Raw genomic sequence first — 15,780 nt, 5'->3', positions numbered from 1 at the left:
ACAGAAGCAATATTGTAACAAATTCAATAAAGACTTTAAAAATGGTCCACATCAAAAAATTGTACAAAAAAAGTTTATGCTTCTAATGAGGCAGGAAAGATAAAGATGAACCCACAAAAACACCCATAAGGAAAGGTAGAAACTGATTCTTGAGAATGCTGCACTTAGAATCTTGCAGCCTTGCCAATGGTTCTTTCTTAGGGAAATGAAAAGGATACAAAATATACCAACATGGCACAATTTAAAAAATATTTTAATTGGAGTAAAACATATGTATAGAGCAGTGCACAAACCAATCGATTTTTATAAAATGAGGAATAGTTATTTTTTATTAAATAGGACACATCTATGTAACCAGCACCTGGATCAAGAAATGAATATTGGGCTTCCCTGGTGGAGCAGTGGTTGAGGGTCCACCTGCCAGTGCAGGGGACATGGGTTCGAGCCCTGGTCTGGGAATATCGCACATGCCGCGGAGCAGCTGGGCCCGTGAGCCACAACTACTAAGCGTCTGGAGCCTGTGCTCCGCAACAAGAGAGGCCGCGATAGTGAGAGGCCCGCGCACCGCGATGAAGAGTGGCCCCCGCTCTCCGCAACTAGAGAAAGCCCTCGCACAGAAACGAAGACCCAACGCAGCCAAAAATAAATGAATGAATTAATTAATTAATTTTAAGAAAAGAAATAGAATATTACCAGCACCTAGAGACTCTTCTGGGTTCCCTTTCCATCACTGCACACCCCTCAAGATAACCACTATCTTCACCTTTAACATCAAAGATATGTTCTGGCTGTTTTTGAAGTTTACATGTACCCATTTGTGTCCAGTTTCTTTCACTCAACGTCATATTCATGATAGTCATGCACCTTGTTGAGTGTAGACATAGTTCATTCATTCTTATAGTATTCTACAGAGTTTCTCTTCTGTTAATGGACATCTGGGTTGTTTCTTTGGGGTTGTTATAAAGAGAGATGCTATAAGCATTTTTGAACATGTCTTTTGGTGAATACATGTATATATCTTTGTTGGGTATATAACTAGGGATGGAACTGGTAGGTCACAGACTGTAAGTTAATTAGTAGATAATGCCAAACAGGTTTCTAAAGTGTTATACAAAATTCTCTAATTTTAGCTATTCTGGTGGGTGTGAAGCGAGATCACATTGCAACTTCAATTTGCATTTCTGGGATAGTTAATAAGTTGAGAACCTTTTCATATGTTTTTTGACTTTTTGAGAAATGCCTGTTTATCCCCTATTGAAAAATGCCTGTTGAAATATTCTGCCTATTTTCGATTAGGTTTTTCTGCCTTTTTCTTGCTGATTTGTGAGTGTCTTTTATATATTCTATATAAGTCCTTTTTTGGGATATGTGTGTTGCAATTATCTTGTCTCACTCTGTGGCTTGCTTTTTCACTAATGGTGTCTTAGAATGAACAGGAGTTCTTAATTGTAATTGTATCCAATGATAATTTTTTTCCTTTATGTTAGTGCTGTATATGTTTAAGAAGTCTGCCTACCTTAAGGTCATGAAGATGTTTTTTGATATTTACTTTGGATGGTTTTATTGTTTTACCTTTTACAGTTAGAGTTAAAATCCTTCTGGAATAGATTTTTTGGTATGGTATAAGGTAGAGGTCAAGATTCTTCTTTTTTCTCCATGTGGGTGTTCAGTTGATCCAGCATCATTTACTGAAAAGACAGACCACCCTTTCCCCAGTGCAACACATCAGCGTCTTGAATGTAAATCAAGTGACCATATAATATAGGTCTGTTTCTGTTCTCTCTATTCTATCGTCTATCCTTGCTGCCAGTTACGATTTCTACAGCTTTATAATAGGTCTTTACATCTGGTAGTGTAAGTCCTCCACCAGACTCCAATTTTTTACCCCACCAAGCCATCTAGTACTGGAGTGCCACTTCCACCTCCCACTTGGCTTTCAATATGTCCAGGTGGGTGTGATTGATTTGCTTGTTCCCATGGTTTGGTCATCTGTGGTTACCTGGTCTTTATCCCATCAAACCCCTTTAAACTGAAAGCCAGCCTGATGTCTGCAGACAAGCAAAGCAGATCTGCTGGGTAATGAAATAACGCGGGGAGGGGAGAGGAGTGGATTAGGTGGGGTTGTCTCTCGTGAGGCGTACAGTGGGGAAGTGGTCGATCTACACTTGAGGACTGGCTTCTCGGGAGGTACGAGGAGAGCCAAACTCTAAAATCCGGGCAGAGGAGGGCAAGGCGAGGTCAGTGCATGTAAATGTCGCGGGGGGTTCTGCCAGGCTGCGCGAATAGGCTCGCCGGGGTGGGGCCGGGAAGCCGCAAATCACCAGTTGAGGGCCGGAGTGCGCGCCGCCGGCTTAGAGCCGCGCCTGCAGCTGCCGCGGCCGGGGCTGGGACCTGGGCGGGAGCGGGAGCCGCAAACGCCGGGCGCACGGGAGAGCCGCGCGCGGGCTTCTCGGCTGGCGCGCCCCACCGATCATGAGCGGCTCCTGCTCCGGGAGCAGCCGCGGCTCAGGGCAGACGGTGCAGCGCCTCTGAGCCCCAGCCGGAGATCCCGGGCGCCACGCCGGGAGGTGAGTCTCCGCCGCTTGTCCCGCGGGCGTGCGGCTCCTCTCGGGGCGCCTCGGCCTCCCCCTCCCCTTGCAGGACAGACTGGGAAGTTTGTTGGCGAACTTCAGGCTATGGGGAAAGTAGAGCCGGTGCACCCCACCCCCAGCCGAGTTGGCGACTGGGGGCTGGAGTGGCTGAATGGGGGACCGGGCTGCTCCCTTAGGGGCCTCTGAACCGGCTGGGATTCCCCAGGAGGGGCCCGCGGCGGGAGGCGGGAGGCGACGTGCGGCGAGCATCTCTGCTCTTTGCACTTGAGCGGCATCTTCCCGGGCGCCCTGCGGAGAGGCCAGCCGCGCCTCCCGGTCCCGTCTCTCACTGCCCCAGAAGCTGGTGGGGGTCGACGGATGCCAGGGCCGGGGAGGGGGAAGCCCTGGGCTTGGAGGAGGCGAGTTTCTCCACTAATCTCTTGGAGAGTTTGCAGAGAAAGCGAAGGAGCCCGCCCCGTAACTGTTGACATCTCCCTCCCTCGCTCCCTTTGTTGAGAAAGAATGAATAGTTGGTTGTGTCGCTCCCACTGCGTCGGAGAGGGGAGGGAAGGGAAGGTGAAGGCTGGGAAACAAGGGGCGGTGGGCGAAACAGGCAGGAGGTTCCGGCCTCAGCCCGTCTTTCCTTACCCGCTAAGGCTGCCTCCACTTTAAAAGTTTGATCAGGTGTAGACACTCGTCGGGGAGAAGTCAAGTGGGCTCCAAAGCAGCTGAGGAGCCGACGTGTTTCTTGGAGGAACAACAGTGGGTCGTGGCTGGGGGTTGGGGGTGGAAAACTCTGGTTTTGGTTTTAACTCACTTGAAGCAACGTGCGAAGGTGAAAGATTGCTCGCCTAAGCTCATGTCTGCTTTCATCTAAAGCCATTAGCTGAGATAGAAAGTAGGGCTATGCATTCAGAGATTCTTTTAAACCTTGACCCTTGTATACCAAGGCTCCACTGATCTCTCCAAGGAAAACACATCGGCGGAGGGAAGGTCAGTTTGAGGGCGGATAATCTCCCTGCTTGTTGCCGAGGAGTGAAGCGAGATCCGGGAGGAAGGGGGAGCCCTCGGTGCTGGGGGCAGGGCTCAGAGAGTCCTAAGTGGCAAGGGGCTGCCCAGTTAATAACGGGGGGAAGCCACAGGCCAAGCAGTTGTACGTGAATGTGCAAGGGGACGTATGGAATATAACGTAAACAACTTGCCATGCCAATGGCTCCCTCATTCCCTGACTCCAACTTTCCCTAAACTGCCTCTGAGAAGCCTGACATTTCCAGAATGACTAACCAAGATCTCAATCTCCTATTCATATAGAAAGGACTGCTTGTCAAATGGATGCTAATCTTAAGACCCTTATCATGTAGATCCTGTGCTGTGTTGCTTGCAATACAATCCATGGAAGAATTATTCATACTTCAATCATTTGGCTAGACTTCATAATTTACTTCAAAATAAAGGGATACTCTTAATTCCTAAACCCAAGCAAAACTTCATTCTTAGCAGATAAGCCAATTTTATATGTGTGGTTTTTCCATCTCCTCTTCCTGTCTGCCTCTGCAGAGAGGATATAAAACTACAGATCTGGATTGTAAATTCTCTGTCATGGTCATAATGGGGCAGCGAGGAGGTTACGTTTCCAGAGTTTAAAATATGATAGAAAGTTCTTAAAGACCACATCAGATGACCATCTGTGAATTTAACTTGAAAATATCTCATTTCAGAAGTAAAATAGAAAAATTCAAAAAAGTGGGCTTCTTATCTCTGTCTCGACTTGTGTGTGATCATCAGTTTCTTTGAGACATCTTTATAAAGCAAGTGAGTCAGTCCTGCTGTTCACAAGCATTTCAGAGTACAGCCACTGACTGGGGTCAGGAAGGTAGCACATAGGTTGGGAGTGTGTCAGGCTCACTCTCATCCCTATCAAGATTTCAGCTCTTTGAACGTTCACATGGGTCTCGAGTTTTCATATCAAGATGTAGAGTCTTTGACCTTTGTATATATTTCAAGATCTTGTATTAGACTGAATCAGGACACTGCGTCTGTTTACCTGCACAGTAGAGAGAGGTGAAGTCGGTTGGCCAAAGTCTTACCTGGGCTTTTGTTTAAAGACGGCATATGAGCTCACTTAGTGTGCCTGTGTATCTATGCCCACATCCTACTTGGTTTGCTGTTGTTACATATATTGCTCTAGGTTAAAACATTTCCTTCCTCCCCCTTCCTGGTTGCAGTCTTCCCCAGAAGCAGTGACTTCATTTGTGAACTCTTTTTGTGATAGGGATACAATTACAAGCAAGACAGACATGGTCCCTGCCCTGCTTAGAGGAGACCTGCTATTTTTTGAATGCTTGCTGTATGTCAAGGGCTTACATACACAATCGCATTTACTTTTCACAACAACTCCATGAAATAGGTATATTGTTAACCCATTTTTACAAATGAGAGACTGACTGTCAGAGAGGTTGAGTCACTTGTCCCAGGCCACACAGTAAGACATTGGCACAGTAGGGATTTGAACTTGTGTCTTACTTCAAAGCCTAGGTTCTGAGTCACACCATGTTTGATTTTAAAAAATTAAATAGTACATAAGAAATACATAATGACTAGGAACATCAAGACAGAAACATCCCCAAATGGAGAAAACATGGGAGCCAAAAACTTGAGACTTGAATTTAGTCTCTACTGTGCTCTTCCAACCACATGTTCCCACCTCAAGACCTTCACATTTGCCGAATCCCCTGCCTGGAACTCCATTTGATCCTCTTTTACTGGTTCCTTCTCTTTTTTCAGGTCTCATGTCATTGTTACCTCTTCAGAAAGGTCTTCCCAGACCACAGTAGCGTAAAATAGCCCTCCATCCCCAACAAGTGTCATCCCGTTTCATGTTCTTTAGGGTACTTACGACTGGGATATTATCTAGTTTGTTGTCTTGTCTGCGTTGGTTGGACTTCCCCAAAACATTGTAGGCTCCACAAGATCAGGACCTCATCTAGTTTTTTATATCCTCAGCTCTAGTACATTGTAAACTCTCCGAGACCATATTTTGAGTGAATGAACATTTATTTTCCTTATCTGGAAAAAGGGAGGGGCTTGATTCTCTGAGATTCCATATCACGAGCTGAGATTCTGCCTAGTGGTCAAATGGGGTTGTGGCTCCTCTGTCAGGATGGAAAGTACTGCCTTGAACCTAGATTCCATGCACTTCCACCCCTGGATTTCCCCCCGGTTCCTGGAGTCTAGAAAAAAATAAAAGTAAATAAAACTCAAGTAGGAAACAGAGCAACCAACAGACTGCAAATGAGTTTCTTCCACCTATAATTCTCCCTTCCATTCCCTGCCCTGCTTTAGTTTTTTTGTTGTTGTTTGTTTAAAGTTAGGTCTCTGGCCAGGGCCCACCTCCCCCATCATTGGATGATTCAAGCTTGACATAGGGCCCAGGCTGGAGACAGTCTTTCCAAGTGACTAGACACAGGGCAAGACTGTACTTTAATGGGAAAGATTCCCAAGTTAGAGGCAGCAAGCTGTAGAGGAGAGCCTGGCCTATGTATTTCCAATTTAACCACAGCTGAGAAATTTAACTGTAACTCTGGAAACTTCAGCTTGGGTGATCTTCTCCCTCTGGTAATTAAACCCTACTTCACATCCTTCAGGTCAGCATCCCTTCCTCCGGGAAGCCTTTCCTGGCTGCTAGATTCATCTAGGCCCCAGTCTGCGTGCTCCCATGGCACTGGGAATCATCAACACGTATGGTCATTGCGTACTGTCTGCTTCCTCTGTGGGTAGTCGTTTGACACCGTCTCCAACACCCACACACAATCCCTGCCACCCAGGAGGCCCTCCTTAAATGTGTGTGTTGAATGAAGAATGAAGGACGGCTTCTTTTGCCTGAGTGATGCTTTCTCATTGTTATTCTATTCTGTTACCCAGAAACTAATCTGGGTGCCAATTGCTCTGTGCCAAAGAAACTCGCTTACCTGGTAGTCCTCAAACTTGGCTCCGCAGTGAACAATACTAGGGGAGCTTTAACAAGACTGATGCCAGGGTCCTACCCACCGAGATTGTAATTTTGTTGGTCTGGCTCACGGCTTGGTTGTCGGGATTTTAAAAGCTTCTCCGAGGACTCTTTTGTGCAGCCAGGTTGAGAGCTGCCTATTTAAGTTTTCAGAATTTAGCCCTTGCGTTGGTCCTTATAGGCTTTAAGCAGCCCAGGTGAGAGAGGGCAAGGATATATTCATGGATATTGCATGGTTCCTGACAGTTGTGGAGCACAGCTTCCGGACGCACAGGCTCAGTGGCCATGGCTCACGGGCCCAGCCGCTCCGCGGCATGTGGGATCTTCCCAGACCGGGGCACGAACCCGTGTCCCCTGCATTAGCAGGCGGATTCTCAACCACTGCGCCACCAGGGAAGCCCAAGAGGTACTTACACAACTGTCATCACACCTGATAATAACAAGCTGAGGGATCTACTCACTGGTTTAAATATTCCCTTTATGTTGATGACTCTTAAAAATAGACATCCTGTCCTGGCCCCTAACTGCACATACCAGTATCTAGCCTGCTAGACCGAACTGCCCTACTCAGCAGCCCCAGTGGTGAGCTTGTTACTCTCTCGCCTGCCCACAGGGGTTCTGTCTTGTGCTACTCAGTGTGTCACAGCATAGCCCTGTCCTCCCTGGGCTGTGGCCTCCTTCCTCCCAGCCAGAGGCCTCGAGCTTCTAGCCCCTCGCCCTGCCCTTCCTTTCCCTTCCCTTGGCCACTGCCCCAGGTCGGAGTCCTCCATCACTCCTTGCTGACTTGTTGCTGACTGACCTCCCCACCTCCCTTCTCTCCCTCCAGAATGACCGGAGCTCCCTACCCAGGCACAGACTGGATTCCATCCCACCCTTCCCGAGCTTCCCTAGCACTCACAGTCAGGTTCAGACACCTCAACACAGCCTTCAAGACCATGATCTGGTCCTAAGCTGTGCTTCTTCCAGGAAATGCTTCTCAACTTGACTCAAGCCACACCGCGTGACTCAGTTTCCTGAGCCTGTTAGGGGCACTTCTCTGCCCTTATGCATCTGCTGTCGTCACATCCTCTTGGAGGGCTTTTCCCTACAATTTCATCCTTTCAAAATCCTTCATCTCCAGTGATGCCCTCTCTGAGATCCTCCTTGAGCCCTTTTGTCAAAATTAATTATTCTTCACTCCAGCATGTTAAGGGTCCCATTGATGAATATATTACAGTTGACCCTTGAACAACACAGGTTTGAACTGCATGGGTCCACTTATACACAGATATTTTTCAATAGTAAATACTACAGTACATGGTCCATGGTTGGTTGAATCTGTGGATATGGGGGAACCATGGATATGCAGGGCTGACTATAAGTTATATGCAGATTAGCCCCTCATTGTTCAGGTGTCAACTGTATTGTCTCTTTGAGTTCATAGTCAGGGATTGAGGCTTATGCATCTTTGTTTCTCTGAGTCTCTTATCTGGAGTAGGCACTGTAAATGTTTGTTGAATTGAAAGTAGGAAGGGCAGGTGTTAACATCCCTTGAGAATACAATGAGGTGAGGATAGCTTGCTGAAGGGCATTCTGAAGCACTTCGGCTCAATCTTGAAATAGATAACCCTTGGATAAGCAGAGAGGAAACAAGCTACTGGAGACCCTGGAGCCAGGCAGGGTAACTCTGGTCCGTCGTCCTAGCCTGAAGGTAGACGTGACCAACACTGTGGGCCTTTGTACACGAAGAGGTTCTGTGGGGGGCTTTGGGCCTTGCCACCAGGTTCTTGGGAATGATCCAGGCCTGTCTATAAAGAAAGAAGGTGCTGATAGCTCGGACAGGTGAGAGTTCATAGCTATGAGTGTGTGCACGAAGGGTGAGGGAATCCTCGTCGGCTTACGTCACCTGTGGTCAGGCTGGGAGGGCTGGGGAGTTTGGTTTCTTTTTTAATAATGATGATTAACGTTGAACAAGTGCTGACAGTGTGCCAGGTACTGGCCAGACCCGGGAGGGGCCCACATGGGCACTCACAGTCCATTGTCTGCACCCGCTGGGAGGCAGGCCTTCTGTGTGGTCCCAGTTAGACACAGAGCAGACAGGCCTCAGAATTACCAGGCTTGGCAAAGAACTGAGGACAGGGTTCAGATTATATGTCTTACGTGGAGGGTCTCCTTCCACCCAGCCGCCAGCACTCGGGTGTCTGTCTCTGTTGTAGGAACAGTGGATTGTGTGTGTGTGTGTGCGCGCGCGCGCGCGCGTGTGTGTGTGTTGTCATTTGCTTCCTTTGCATACCCTGCTGTCTTTGTCCTGGTTCCACCTCTTACTCTACCAGCTTCTGGAGGGCTGTGTTCTTCTTGGTTGTCTCCAAGCCACATCCCAAGTCCCCAGTTCCTTTGTGGAACTGTCTCTGTGGTGGTGCTAGCGAGTGATGATTTTCCCTCAGCATCGTTCCCTTTGAAGTGGAAAGGGTGGTCTGTGAGGAACGGGTGCTGCAAGGCTTGAGAAGAGACCACAGTGCAAAGAGATGATCTCCTCACCAGGCTCGGGGAAGGCCAGTGCTTTGGGCTTAGCTATGCAGCTGTGATCTCTAGACCAGTCTGATACCATGACTAGTGGTGCAGATTCTGGATCCTTATGTCTCCTGGGACTAGCCCAAATTTTTATTCAGTCTTGTGTTTCTTTATATATTGGCCTTTAAAATGTCATATAGGGCTTCCCTGGTGGCGCAGTGGTTGAGGGTCCGCCTGCCGATGCAGGGGACACGGGTTCGTGCCCCGGTCCGGGAAGATCTCACATGCCGCGGAGTGGCTGGGCCCGTGAGCCATGGCCGCTGAGCCTGCGCGTCCGGAGCCTGTGCTCTGCAACGGGAGAGGCCGCAGCAGTGAGAGGCCCGCGTACTGCGAAAATAAATAAATAAATAAATTTTAAAAAATAAAATGTCATATAATTTGGCTTAGATCAAAACCATAGTTTGATTTTTAGGGGGCGGAGGTGCTAACTCTGCTCAGGGTGAACATTTCTGCTAGCGGTCATAGCTGGGAACAACTGTCGGGGCTGCTTTTGCACACAGCATTTTCCTTTTCTTTCCATGATCCGTGCTCCCCAACCCTATTTTCTCTTCCTTCTCCACCCTTCCCACTCTTCCCTGACTATACAGGCACCCATGTGCATTGCTCAACCCTGCTGATGGCAAGCAGGTCTCTGACCCCTCTGGGGGACGGTTGTACATGGAGGTCCCCCACCCCCAGTGGCTTTCCTCTCCCGCTGAGCCCCTGATGTATGGAGGAGTAGCCTACCTCCTGACCCCTGACCCTGGCCATCTTCGTTAATTAGCGTACATTGATTTATTTATAAGCAGCAGGTCTTTGCCAGAAAGAATCTGTCCTGTCTCTCTGGGTAACACAACTGAGGGGCTGGTCTGGCACTGAAGGCGTTCTAGCAGCTAAGGAATTCCAGTCATCTTCACCTGTTCTTATCTTTTACAGGGTGGTGGGAATGTGTGAGCTAATTATCTAACACATTTGAAGGTTTTCTCAAATTCATTTATTACTGAAACCTTGAGTCTTTCCTCAGTATTCTTTTTTGTTAGTCATGCTTTTCCATCGGCTTCAGTCATCTGAAGTAACAAAATGACTCATGTGCCTCTAAAGTCTCTGAAATGCATTTGCCCTTTTCCATTGGCAGATCTGCTGCCAACCCAGGAGAATTCTTCTGTAGGATGAAAAAAGGAGATGAGTAAACTGCCCATCGTATTAAATTTCACTAGTGATGCTACTCAGTGTTTGTCCTTTAACACTCTGAATATTTTCTTTTGTTATGTGGTCTATTTCCATTTCCTTTTGTAAGTGGGAAATCAGTTCTTGTGCTTTTCTTAGGTTTATACCTTCACTCTTTTCTTCCCCACTTAGAGTTGAGAATCATGGCTGCGGGAAAGTTTGCAAGCCTTCCTAGAAACATGCCAGTGAATCACCAGTTCCCCCTGGCCTCATCCATGGACCTCCTGAGCAGCAAGTCACCTCTCGCTGAGCATCGCACAGATGCCTATCAAGACGTGTCTATACACGGCACCCTTCCACGGAAGAAGAAAGGCCCTCCTCCTGTAAGGTCCTGTGATAACTTCAGTCACATGGGGACCCTGCCCCATTCCAAATCCCCATGGCAGCATTCACCTCTGAGCCAAGACGTCATCCAGGAGCACCCACTGCAAGACTGGAAAGGCAAAACCTTCACCTTCAGGTAGCTTCTTTCATTTCATGAGTGAAAATGATTTGTTTTAAAGGGCTTTTTTTTTTTTTTTAGGAAAAATGTCATATATGCATAAAGTAGAGCAGATAGGTTCATTAACTCCTGTGGACCCATCACCCAGCTTCAACAGTTATCAACTCATGGCCAGGCCTGCTTTGTACTCCCACCCACTTTCCTTCCTCTGGTATTATTTTGAAGCAAATCTCAGGCCTCATTTTATCTGTAAGTATTTTGGTATGTGTCTTTCAAAGACAAGGACTCTTATTTTAAAAAACATAATAGCCACAATATAAAAAACTGTAACATGAAAAGATGCTCAACATCACTAATCGTTAGAGAAATGAAAATCAAAACTACAATGAGGTATTACCTCACACCAGTCAGAATGGCCATTATCAAAAAATCTAGAAACAATAAATGCTGGAAAGGGTGTGGTGAAAAGGGAACCCTCCTGCGCTGTTGGTGGGAATGTAAATTGCTACAGCCACTATGGAGAACAGTATGGAGGTTCCTTAAAAAACTAAAAACAGAACTACCATATGATCTTCAACAATAAGATATTTTAAGTTAAGGAAAAAAGGTGTGAATTTGGTCGAACGTAATTCTGAATCAGAAACAAACCTAAACCAGTAGTGCTTGGGCATATACCCCGAGAAAACCATGATTCAAAGAGACACATGCACTCCAATGTTCACTGCAACACTGTTTACAATAGCCAGGTCATGGAAGCAACCTAAATGCCCATGGACAGACGGCTGGATAAAGAAGTTGTGGTGCATATATACAATGGAATATTACTCAGCCATAAAAAGAAACAAAATTGAGTTATTTGTAGTGAGGTGGATGGACCTAGAGTCTGTCATACAGAGTGAAGTAAGTCAGAAAGAGAAAAACGAATACCGTATGCTAACACATATGTATGGAATCTAAAAAAAAAAATGGTACTGATGAACCTAGTGGCAGAGACAGGAATAAAGATGTAGAGAGTGGACTTGAGGACATGGAGGGGGGCGGGACAGGGCGGGGAAGCTGGGACAAAGTGAGACACATATTCACTACCAAGTGCTAGTGGGAAGCAGCAGCATAGCACAGGGAGATCAGCTCGGTGCTTTGCCATGACCTAGAGAGGTGGGATGGGGGAGGGTGAGAGGAAGGCTCAGGTGGAAGGGGATATGGGGATGTATGTGTGCATGTGGCTGATTCACTTTGTTGTATGACAGAGACTAACACAGTATTGTGAAGCAATTATACTCCAATAAAGATCTATTTAAAAATAACTAACATCTAAAAAAAGAACCAGTTCTTAATATCTTCCAGTATTTGAGAGTATTTTGAAGGCCAACTTCCTATATCATTAAGTCCCTCAAAAGGAACCACAGCATTTTTTTTTATCATAGCATCAGATTATGACCTACATCCATCCAATTCTTTTTTTTATCTTTTCAAAGAATTTATTACCCTTGACTTTTGCATAAGTCATGGCCTTTATTTTCCTAGCTCTGTACAATATTATCATTAACCAGGTCTTCTTATACACACTGTTATCCCTTTGATTACCCATTGTAATGAAAGATATGAGACACAAGTGAAATAAGATGCAAAATAAACTCCAGCCCAGTTCACAAAATGAGCCACCCGCCATTCATACAGCCTTACGTTTCTATAGCAACAAGCAGCGGCAGTTCCACAGCACCGTCATGTTATAGAACCTGCAGCCAGTCTAGGCACTGCAATTCACTTTCTCTATGTATTTAATTACATCCAGTTTGCAATATGAAAACCAACTGTAGGTGAAATGCCTGTGTATGTAAGTTGCTATGGAAATATGGAGCGGGAAATGTTTAATTCCTTCTTGGAGGGAAAGTGAAATTCAGGGAAGGTTTCCCATTTGATCTGTGTTTTAAGTAAAGAGAAGGTGTCCGCAGGTGTTGAAGAGGGGGAGGCACCTCCAGGTCAGGATGCCGTGTGAACAAAGCCCGGAAACACTGCCGCGAAAGCCCGGAGAACAGAAATTAAACTGCATGGTTGAAATAGGGTTTTTTGAAAGTGAGTCTTCAAAATCTTTTAAAACACTGCAAATGTGTATCCATCTTACTGTGTAGAACTGGTGTATCTTATTTCCTCAGAACAGAAGCTCTTGTTCCTCAGTCACTTCTCAATGACATATTTAGATGATTTCACTCCAGTTAATCTGCATTCATTTTCTCCCCATTAGACACTTTCCCCCTTTATAAAAATGACTGTAACTCATAGAAGGCACTCGTCCATCCAATTCTAAAGAGTTACCAGAATGTCTATAAATCAGGAGCTGCCTCTCCTTGTGTAGGTGGTCCCCACTATCCAGAGATTTCCTGTGAAACCTTCCATCAGCTGAAGCGGTGTGAAATGAAGAAACAATTACCTTAAGACACATCTTGCTAACAAAAGCACAAGCTAAATGGAGATAAAGCCCAGGTGCTCACAGACAGTGCAAAGCTAGGGCAGCGTGGCGCTGAGACGCTGAGTGTGGTTCCAGAGAAGGAGCTTGGCGGTGCCACTCTTGCTGCTGCTGCTGTGTGCACACTGCATCTGTCACAGCTTCCTGAAAACAGACACTGAACACTGTTTTCACTTTTCGTCTTCTTGCACAAAAGCAAAAATCCTCTTCAGATTTCTTTTGATTACCGAAATCAGGTGCTAACGAAATCAGGTGCTTCTTCTCCTAGAAGCTAAGCAATGTAAAGCAAACTTTCGAAAAGCAGGGATACCTGTATTTAGTTGTCAACGTGCTGAAATAAAATTGTGTGTGGATGTATCATCGGGTTAGCTTCAGGATACTTTAGAACAAGAATTGATTTCTCCTTCTATCCACCAGGGGCCTGGGTAAATAAGCCTCATTGTTGTAAAGGCTTCTTCTCTGCATCTCTAATGGGCCTGGTTGTGACCCTGCTTGTTAGAGCTGGTTTAGAAACTCTGCACCCCTTTTCCTGTTGAGGAAGACCAGAAACCTGTGATGCTATCGGGTAAAGCAGGGGATGGTTTCTTCTGCTGTATCTCATGGTGTCTCTCCTTTTGTCCTACCCTGTAGCAAGGAAAGCCATTTTGATCCTAGCTCATTTATTTGTTCCATGCCTATGTATTGAGCGCCTGTGTTAATTAGAGTACATTGATTTTATAAAGCACCATTGCTTCACCAGGAAAATTCTGCCGATTTCCTCTGTGTATCTTAGCTGAAGTGCTGGTCTGACATAGTAGACGTTCTAGCTGTCAAATCATTGCCCTCTTACAAGGTGGGGAAATCCGTGAACTAACAGTATAACAATGGAAGATCAGAAACAGTGTCCTTCCAGAGCTAACATTGTAGTGAGGGACCCAGATAGTAAATACAAGTAAATAAACAAGACAACTACAGAACATAGTCAGTGATGTAGGGGAACTAGAGTGATATGCTAGAGATTTACTGGGGTTGTATCTTTTTTTATAGGGTGGACAGGTCTCTGAGGAGAACTAGTGGACGGCTCTCTGGGCCTAGGGAGAATAAGTGCAAGGAACCGGGGGTGGGAACAAGTTTGGCATGTTTGAAAAACCCCAAACAAGCTGGGGTGACCTGCAGCTGGAGTGTAGCGCAGTGAGAGGCAAATAGTGCACATGGTGGGAAAGAGCTAGGCAGGCAAGAGTTCAGAATTATTTTTAGTTGTGTAATTGCAATATTACAAGAAGAAGATAAGTGGAGGCCCAGATATTCTCTGGAGAAAGCACTGGAGAGTCTGCAAGGTTTCTGACATTAAACCACAATGTTCCCCGGCGTGTTCTGGGGGCCAGAAGGTTCTGCTCTGTGGAGTCTCGCCGGGTGGCCTGCTGATGACAGGTGCACGTGGAGGTGCATACCTGTGCACGGTAATGTTAATGTTGCATCACTGGCACCTAACACTCTGGGATGCAGAAGCAGAGCCATCACTGCTCCCTCTTAGGAAGGATATGAGGTAGCAAAGAAACATAACTTCTGGCTAGCCAAAATTAAGCACAAATGCCAGGCTGCACTATGTGGAGTCAGAACCAGCTGTTACCTGGCTTCCTGTGGCCACTTTTTATTCATTAAGTTAAACTCTATATTGAGCTAGGTATCCATGATGTACCACAAAGAGACAGTTCACAAACTCATTCCCTGAAGTTCTAAGGTCTAGGCTGGGTGTCTGCTCTTACCAAGGGAAACTCCCAGGGGCCAAGGGTGGTAATGGAGTCACCCTTTCTAGCTTGAGGACGTTCTCGATAAACACCCAAGGCCCAAGCTGTCAACCTGCCAGCAGTTCAAAGCTTTTTAACTTGAAAACTGACTTGGACATAGATCAGACCTCAGCAAAAGATCTTATCGGAGGTGGACACAAGTCATGAGTTTCAAGTCCAGGCTGTGGAAGACTTAACAAGCACTGCTGGTTTAGGTTTGTTTCTGATTCAGAATTACGTTCGTCGAAATTCACATCTTTTTTCCTTAACTTAAAATATCTAATTGTTGAAGGTCAGTACAGAAGTAACAAATGCACATCCTTCAAAATGAGGCTGAGTGAGAAGGCGAGTGGCTCTGTGTCAAAGGATCATAAAGTCCTCTTCCCCTGCTCTGCAGTCTTGTTAATGTGTTTTATTTACCTGGCGTTTTTAAAAATATCCTGAGGTGTTCCCAGTTTTGAGGAGTTCAAAGTACCGTATATATATATAAATCCTTTTAAGTATTCCTAATAAGATTATGAGCTGCCTCACTTATTCTTTGGAACAATCCACAGTGTCAACAAGTAACATTTGTGAATGTGAAAAGCTGGGGACAAGATATATGAATGAGAACCTGGGGCTCTAGAACAGAGAGTGTGACTAAGGTGCTGGACAGAACTACCATGAGAAGGAAACAGCATTTCTATTCCTCACTCAGCTCTGACAGCCCAGTGGAGCTGTGAAAACACCAACCACCCACCACCCGAGCTCACTCACCACTGGAAGCTGGGAGCCAT

The 15,780-nt window shown here is 46.1% G+C and overlaps 1 protein-coding gene across 2 annotated transcripts in view; it reads left to right on the top strand.

The window, feature by feature from the left end:
• BCAR3 (BCAR3 adaptor protein, NSP family member) overlaps positions 1 to 15,780 on the top strand; it is a 236,700-nt gene that overhangs the window by 111,427 nt on the left and 109,493 nt on the right. Inside the window, exons 1-2 of one of the 2 annotated variants that reach the window (XM_059069880.2) lie at positions 2,320 to 2,567; positions 10,465 to 10,792. In XM_059069880.2, coding sequence (XP_058925863.1) covers positions 10,476 to 10,792 — 317 coding nt within the window. In that variant the 5' untranslated portion in view covers positions 2,320 to 2,567; positions 10,465 to 10,475. Of the gene's footprint in view, positions 1 to 2,319; positions 2,568 to 10,464; positions 10,793 to 15,780 lie in introns of those variants that run through there. The other variant, XM_059069871.2, reaches the window with a different exon arrangement.

Source organism: Kogia breviceps, chromosome 1 (assembly GCF_026419965.1).
Source record: "Kogia breviceps isolate mKogBre1 chromosome 1, mKogBre1 haplotype 1, whole genome shotgun sequence".
Taxonomy (NCBI): Eukaryota; Metazoa; Chordata; class Mammalia; order Artiodactyla; family Physeteridae; genus Kogia; species Kogia breviceps.
Note: the sequence above shows the minus strand (reverse complement) of the source record. Positions and strands in the feature narration are given on the sequence as shown.